The following is an 8,835-nucleotide window of genomic DNA, read 5'->3' on the forward strand; positions in this document are numbered from 1 at the left end:
AGCAATCTAATCTATATGCTTAGAAGCATCTCAAGATGCCATTTTCACATTAAGACAGTCTTCAGCAATAACTCATTCCTCCAAAACAAAGTGTACAGACCTCCAATACTCTGTTAGAAGAGCACAAAGGTTGCAACATGGTCTGTTTTAAGCCTACCCTGTACTGACTCCACCAAAATACAACAGAGAAAGCAAAACCATTGCAGAACCAGAGGCAACTAAGAAGTTACGAGGTTCACAAATTGCAGATTTGTCCTTTCCAAACAACAGAATCCTCATGGGAACAGAATCAAATTTCTATTTTCTCTTGGGATAAGTAAATCTTAAAATAGTTTCTGACAAGGGGAAAGCTACAGAGCTAGTGACTGGCAGATACCCACATTTTGCCTTAGGCACTAGTGCAAGGAAAGCAGAGTGTGAGCACACGTGGTCGGGGACAGAACCATAATACATGGATTGCTGAATAGCATGTGGATGATTTCCACAAAGATCTGCAGTGTTCACCAGCAAATAATGTAAAACAAAATGAATGAGAGAAGAGCTAAGCGTTCAAACATACAAAGTGTTCCCTGCTTAATCCTATGTGGGACTGTGTTCTGCTAGCCTACATGCTATTTTTAAAATTAGGCATTGCAAAAGCTTCTTTGTTTTGAATTCACTGACTGGAAAAATACAGATGTTTCAGAGTTTCCTAGTATATGTGCACTACAAGAAAAGAAAGGTGTAAAAAATTCGCAATTTGCTCTCCAGTGCATCTGGATTTTATTTTTTTTTAAACTGCTCTGTAAAAGTAGTGAAAAAAAGTTTTTCATATCATTAAATGACGATTGAGAGAAATTTTTATCTTTCAAGAATTACATACACAGTCTAATGTTCTGCCCCTTTTGTTTCAAGGAGTCCTATGCTCTGGCCAGCGATATTATCTTTCTCATTTCAATGCAGGTTGAAAGCAGTTAAAAACAGCGAGGTACAGGGCCCAAGTAAAGGAAGGGATGCCACAAATTGCAATGGATGGTGTTAACACAACAAGAAACTAAACAGCTAGTTTTGAGTTCCTGGGGGGAAAAAAGCAGCGAGCATTTTAAAAATATGAAAAATACTGTATTTTCCAGGCTCTGAACTTCCACAGAATGCAAGCAGTGGACTGTAAGTCACCTGTGGTATACATTCCTGTTGTAGCAAAACTAATTCTTGTTCTACCAAGAACTAGCCAATTACAATAGATTTGAATTTTTGTGCTTTAGTGGGATGCAAGTGACAATGTATTTTCTAATACCAGGAAAATGTGACATTACATATAAATTACTAGACAGTTCCAGCTATTATTTTTACACAAACACGATTTTTTCAGCAGAGGAACTGCAGTGTTATTAAAATAGCAGTGATACCAGATCTTGTTAGCTGTTGCAAAACACCAAAATCTGTTTCTCAGCCTAAAAACTGCTTCTTTTCACAACCTAACTTTTTATATAACCAGATGTTTGGGAGTTTTATGTGATTTTGTAGTCCCAAATAAATGTTGGACTATTTTTCATGCCAGTGCAACTCTGAAGTCTTGCAGTCTTATCATATAATACTAGAGATACCAGTACTCACAACTGTCTTGCTAATAGTGAACATTGAGACTCCGTATAGGAAATAAGAAGTATGTACTTCAAACAGACTTTCCAGCCTGTGAATGGACTTCAGAAAAAAGGTTAGTACAAGGATATTTTAATTTCAGAAACTACAGTATCTAAGGAATGCTTTAGCATAAAGCTTGACAACACACGGCTAAAACTTTTTGATGGGTTGGAAAAAGCTAGGCCAGTAAAACTCATGTGACTGTAGCAAGCAGCTTGAAATGCAGCAACAGATCTATACTGAAAATGAATACAACCATTCAAAGCACCAAAGCAGAAAAAGGCCTCTAAGCAAAGTTTCTACCCTGTCAGAGTCTGTTCATTCCATTAATTAGCCAATGTTTTACACTAATTCACTGAAATGCAAGACAATCTACTGGTGTATTGCTTGCACTTATTTTATAGTGCAGCTCTTCTTGTGGTGGTATCCGCATTAGCACTGTAAAGGTAACATAATTCCATCTATTCCAGGTATTGAAAATCTTTCATAAAAAGATGAAACACTGAGCAATTAAGATACAATGTAAAACAACTTCCCTTTATTCGCATTTCCTGATCTTGGTCTTCATTGTACAAATAATCTGCTGTGCAAAATAGGTTATAAAATACTAAAAAAAGCTTTTATTGTAAAAAAATAAAGTTTCTAGATATACAGTTATTTTGCACTATCACAAATATTGTCCAGTATTTAACATTTAAATTTAATATCACAATACTCAAGTCATGTAAACCAATGATCCTACTGGTAAGAAAGCCACTACTGAAACTCAGGTTCACTAGGGATTTGTTAAATATTTCCTCTTTTCATATCTACACCCTTACACAACTCTGATGACCCATACTTGAATTGCACCCATATCATGAAATTAGACATTGGGCCACCCTTTCCTCCATTATCATGTAAAAAATACCAAGTTAAATGGTAAATATAGTAAATGGTAAATTTTAGTAAATCCTGGCAACACATGAGCTACACAGTGCAGTCACAGAACAACAAAGGTCCTCGAAACTAGATTTGAACTTTGCTGAGAAGCAGTGTAAAGGCAGCCTACACTGGGTTCTGGGCATGCGTATCTTGATTTCTACCAGTATCCAAGCTAGCTGGCTTCAAAACTAGCTCTGATCTCTCCATGCTGCAGTGCAATCGCAATCACTTTAGCATGAAATGCCTCTAAGAAGTTTTGATACAGTCACCTGAGCCCTCATTGTTCCAATTCACTTTCATTCTGCAAGGTCTTCATAGCTAAACCCCAGAGGGTCATGCTGGAGAAGAACGGTCCTTCATTATTCTTGTACGCAGCAGTTGATGTTCGACTGCCCAGTGGATCATTACAATGACTGTCCAAGCTAACCATAGAGGAACGAATCATGGGAATATTATCAGATTGTAAGGGTTCTTCTGCAGAAGATACATCTACATCTCCGTAAGCATATGGTGGTGGTGGTGGAGTTTGTTGTGTCTGAGCTTTTGGGAGTTTAGCAGAATCCACATTCAGTTTCTGTTGGTTTGCTGCATCATGGTGTTGAATCATTGATCGCAACTTACAGTAAGAATCTGCAGAACTATCAAACTCAGTTGAATTTGCAGTTGGACGAATGGGAAATTTAACAGACACTGGTAACAATGTAACAGACATTTCTTGGCCAAAAGAGTCAGAACTCTGAGATTTGTCAAGATCAGAAGTTTCAATCCCTTGAGTAAATTCATCTAGTGCGTTTGGACCTTCATCAGTGGCTTTACAATGCATTTTCTTGTGCCGCCGTAGAACAGCAGAGCGAGTGAAGCATTTGTTACAAGTTTCACAGGTATAGGGTTTTTCACCTGTATGAGTCCTCACATGTCTACGCAGGTCACCAGAGCCTGCAAAACATTTCCCTAGAAGACAGAAGTGATATATTAAGATTTTGTTCCTAACACAAGTGCATAAACATGTTTTAATTAGAGAAAATATCAAGGGATAAGGTATGGTATGTCCCAATCGTGGTACTTTGTTTATCTAGAACAGGTTCAAACAAGTTCCATCTATTTTTACAATTCAATGACTTTTTTCTTCTTCTTGATCTGATTTTCTAAGTTGTGTTTCCCACTGCTTTAGTTTTTGTCTCCAGAGACAGGAATATCCATTAGTGTTTGAAAGCTGTGAGCGCTCGCAGTTTGTATCAATCTTCGTGGAGAAAAAAAAAATAAAAATAATCAATTTAATTCGTCTGTCTGGAAAAACAGTGCGCTGTTAAGCTTCTAAATATATTCTTCCAGTGAGAATTGCATCATAGAAAGTAATGGTTTGTTCATTACCAAGGAACTATTCTTAAAGTGCTGACAAAGTTAGCTTTTTTGTTAACTTTGAGCTAACGTAACGCAGCAGTCCATTTTTTATATTCTAGCCAGAGAATGTGTCAAAACTGTAATTTTTAATTGCTGTAAATATTAGAATACAATAAAATATTCAACTGTTTGCCTATTTTCAGAACCACAGGCTCAAATAAGCTCAATTGCCACACTGCAAAGAAAAAAGTGTCTGAGGCTGAACAAAGGCAAAGTGTAGAAGAACAAGCAGAACAAGAGAGCATTAAGTTCCACAATTGCTACGTGATTCAGACACATCACATTCTTTAGGATAGTAGAAATAAGCTGGGACCTATTTGTGATTTTATCTCATTTTACCTAAGTTAAAGATTATTTTATTTTGTGTGGACAGATACCAACTAAAATGAACTGTGTTAGCTGAAAGCCCAGTACAACTGCAGTCTCAATCTCTGGCATCATACTTTTCATTCTACTGCTCAGGTTTCTCTTCAGAAAAGCCATTAAACAGTAACAGTAAGACTACAAATTACTGCAGTAATACATGTGGATTTTTTGCATAATGTGAATGATTTCTTATCAATTGATCAGATCCTCTTTGCACAATTTTTGCCTTTTCAGTACAAGATGACCTGGCTAAAATGAAAAATAATCAAAAGACCACTACAAGACAAGATGAAAATAAGCCTATTTTAATGACAGCAACACAACTGTTTGTTTATACTTTCATATCCTGCATGTGTATATTTCCTCCCTCTCATGCAAGACCTCCTGATAATTTTAGCTTTTCTTGTGCCTCAAGACATTATAAATAAAACATTCTGCAGTTGGACATTATCATATGGAGCTACCATCCTCCAAAGCTGAATCCTCAGAACATGAATGAAATTATACCAAAACAGCACTTAGGGGCAGAAAAGTAAGTAGCATGCAGGATGCTAAGTAACATATGAGATAAGGATAGACAATGCAATTTCTGAGAACTATGTTATACAAGGATGAATCATTGATCAAAGAACAATTTTCAGACCACCTGGAAGTATGACCTACCTAGCAGATTTTGAAAACGGGTGTTTTCTGGTATGAAGCATTGATCAAGTTCTGATTTTATTCCAGAGGTTGAAGCAAAGTAGCAAAAGGTTGTTATTATCAACTCTGTGGTTGAATGCAGTTAAATCCGAACAGTGTTCAATTGGAAAAAAAAAACAAGGAAAGAAAAAAAAAATTCCATCGATAGCCAAGTGATGCCAAACCTAACTTTCCATCAGAAGGGACTATACTGAAAATAAATCAATTTTTGAAGCAGCTAGTATCAGCACTTCTCTAGCAAACACGTACACATCCAGTATTGATTCCTCTTACTTCCTTTCTCTATTCTTCAACTGAAATTCACTTTTGAACTTATTTACAACAGCTAAAGGAGTTTAATACACCAAATGAAAGACTATGAAGTATGCAAGACAGAAGACTTTGTGAAAAACTTTCACAACATGGTATTTCAATTTAAAATAATTTTGGTTAATTGTTATTCTGCTGACATAGGAACTTTCACTTATCATTTAAAAAGCACAGACACAACCAAGCTATGCACAGTAAATCTTACCACATGCTGAACAGCTGTATGGTCTCTCTCCAGTGTGCCTAACTCTGTGCTTTACTAATTTTCGTTGCATGTTGAATGACTTCCCACATTCATCACAGGTGAATACTTTATCTGCTGTATGGGTCTTTTTGTGCTCCTTTAAATTACTGAAGTTACTGAATCCTAGAAAAATATGACAGACACTGAGATTAAAATGACTCCTCACATTTCAATCAAAAAACCTCAGAGGCAGAAACTTTGGTTCTTACATACCTCTGCCACAGATATCACACAGATGAGGCTTTTCTCCAGAATGAATAATAATATGACGCTGAACATCACCAGAAGCAGCAAATCTGTAACAGAATACGGAAACCCAATTACTGTCTTTATAAGCCCCTTATTCTCCTAAACTGAGCATCATGTAGAAATCAACTATAATGAATGCCTGGTGTTCTGAACAAAGATTAAAATCTAAAACACAGATAAATGGATGCATTTAAGAAAAACATTTTGAAGCCGGCAATGTCCAATTAAATTTATGCTAGACAAAAACCCAAGAAAGCCTTTTTCGCCTATAATGTTACTAACTTATTCTGCATTTAACTTTAAGTACAAATGCTACTCCTAAATTAATGTATTTTGTCACCTGTTAGCAGAAGGCAGAACTATTTAATGCTTTGCTTAAATTCGTCAAATTTCCTATACTTCATAATTTCCATAAAATGTAACAAAAATTATATGACCAAATAATGAAAAAAAAATGTGAGGGAAAGGTACAAAACCGCATGATTTATTGTGACTCCCACTGTTCAAAATACACACAACACTGTATCCTTAACTAAAGATACCAATATACAAAAAAATTAAGTAAGACGAGACTATATATGTGGTGACATGTTTATCTTATTATTGAGACTTGCAACAAGACACTTGCAGACATTTATTTCAATCCCATCAGTATGCATTTAAGCCCAATGTCTTTTAAACAAAATTGAGCAGCATCCTGCCTTAGCTTTTGGCCCTTAGTTTATAATGAAGATTAAAGGAAACATGAACAAGTTTTATCATGTTAACTTTACGAAGATGAACAGTTCTACTCACCTTTTCCCACAGATTTCACAAATGTATGGCTTTTCACCAGAATGTCGACGTAAATGTGTCTGGAGATTACCTGCCTGAAGGGACAGTAATTTAAACATCTAAATTCAGCTAGCCTGTTGTAGTATACAGGTAAAAAGACAATGATGGGAACTACGAGACTGGCTTTTTATTCCTAATTCTAAGGCAGTGAAGACGACAAAGCATGTAAGAACTCAAGCATTCTTACCTAGTAAAGGCAGACTACCATGTACTTCAAGATCAAATTGCTTATGTATGCAATTATACATTGACAAAAACAGGAAAAAAAAAAAAATAAAAAAGAAGCCTGGAATCAAATGCTAAGGAAAAAGAAAGACCTATAGTTGAAAACGGATCCAATTATAAATGAAAATTACACTATCTAGACTGCAATGAAGAAGAAAACTCACTAATAATATGGCTCATGTTAGTCTCATTTTCCCTGTCCTACAAATAAAATATTGTTACATCAGGATGTCTGAATTCACCTACCAGGAGGGTAAAAAGAGTAGGGTAAACGTTTTTCAATCCATAAAATACTCAAAGCCAAGTGCTCCAAACCTATATTTACTCATATGAAAACAAAACAGAACAGGAAGTACAGAAATGAACAAATTGGATTACTGGTAACTAATTTTTATTACATATCTTTCCTCTCCCGATCCTGTAAAAATCATGCCGGTCTAGCAGGCAAACCAGATAATGACTAGACAAAACCATCTTACTCATTCCAACCTTTTTTTTTTTTTTAAAGCCACTGGTGCTTCTGAATGGCTAATCCACTGAGACACCAGTTCTCAAACCACAAGATACAGCTAGTCTGGATAGAAGAGCTGCAGATGTTCCATAAATTGTGCACGCTTCCAACAGTCAGTTTTTAACCCTTCCGTTCTCTTTTATGGATAACTGCCTGGTTTTATCTAAGTACACTAAAGGAACATCAGGTCCTTTCAATCAGGAAAGAAAATTGGACATGCAAAGAGTATCATGTCCTCCTTAGTCACAGTAAGACAACAAAAATATGACCCATCAGTAATTTCTTCTGACTCCTTTAGATAATAAATTACCTGTGATGATCAAGCACTGTAATAAGAGCTTATAATGTACCAGAACTAAAGTACTCCAGACACACACAAACAGACACAGAGGACAATATTAAATGGATCACCATTTGAACCCTGAGAGCGCTTTCTTTAACCCCTGTAAAGTTTTTCAGACAACAGTATGACCGAACCACTGTTCTCTCAGGCCAAACTTTGTAATACTGAAATCCATTCAAAGAGAGGCATTAGGCACCTATTTCTGAGGAAGGAGAAGGCTAAACTGACTTCTCCATGGAGCAATTTGTGCTTTGCAGAGACAAGGGATTTTATGCAGAGGTGTATTTGAGAGAAACATATAAAAGACAGAACCTTTACCTCTATCCATGTCACAAAACAAACCATATCATAGGCATTTGAAAGTTATTCTGGATAAAGACAGAGGGTGAATTTGAAGTGCAACAATTATTCTGAAATAGTCCCATACAGGCATTTTTAGCCAGAATAAAAACATTTTACAGGGAGTAGCAAGTAGATCCTTTTCTTTATTACAAGCCTATGTCAATTCCTCCTAATGAGGGCAAAAGCTTGTTATTAACTGTGCTGAGACAAAAAAAAGGTAGAAACATCAGTAACTTGTATTCTTCCTAAGCTTTTAAGGTGGTACACAACCTTGGTTAAAGCATAATATGCCATCCCAATGAAAAAGCGTAAGAGGACTTTTGCTAGCATTTCAGTGAAAGAAAAGTAAATGCTCAGAAGAATCCTCTTACTGATACTGGTTGCATACTACTCCTCACAATTTGGAGACTGGAGAGATACGCTAGACTTAGTCCATTTGTAACTGGCATGCTTTTAAAGTGAAGGAACTAATGCATATGGTCCCTGCAAAAGAAGCTCTGCAGAAGGAGGCAGTCAGGAGGTAAAACATGATATCCTGGATCACCAACCAGAGAAGGACCACATAGCAACATGCTGTGTAGTCCTTACTAGTAGTAATAAGGGAAGATGAAGGCCTGGAAGTACAAAGGGAACCTTTTTCTCAAAAAACCAGACATTTATGGTTATTTGTTCCAGACTATGAGTTCCTATGTCAATTTTTGTTGCTTTCTTCATTTTCTGTTTCACATTCCACCACAAGGAATATCAGTTCCATTCAGCAGG

General features: G+C 36.3%; 1 protein-coding gene across 1 annotated transcript in view; it reads right to left on the bottom strand.

Annotated features, from left to right (window-relative positions):
- Positions 1-2,141: 2,141 nt before the first annotated feature.
- The window catches only part of ZBTB49 (zinc finger and BTB domain containing 49), an 18,009-nt gene continuing 11,315 nt past the window's right edge, over positions 2,142-8,835 (bottom strand). Inside the window, exons 4-7 of the mRNA XM_009328851.1 lie at positions 6,614-6,687; positions 5,783-5,865; positions 5,531-5,692; positions 2,142-3,498 (exon numbers count right to left, since the gene is read on the bottom strand). Of these exons, the coding sequence (XP_009327126.1) occupies positions 2,825-3,498; positions 5,531-5,692; positions 5,783-5,865; positions 6,614-6,687 (993 nt within the window). The 3' untranslated portion in view covers positions 2,142-2,824. The remainder of the gene's footprint in view (positions 3,499-5,530; positions 5,693-5,782; positions 5,866-6,613; positions 6,688-8,835) is intronic.

Source organism: Pygoscelis adeliae, unplaced genomic scaffold (genome assembly GCF_000699105.1).
Source record: "Pygoscelis adeliae isolate BGI_AS28 unplaced genomic scaffold, ASM69910v1 Scaffold66, whole genome shotgun sequence".
NCBI lineage: Eukaryota > Metazoa > Chordata > Aves > Sphenisciformes > Spheniscidae > Pygoscelis > Pygoscelis adeliae.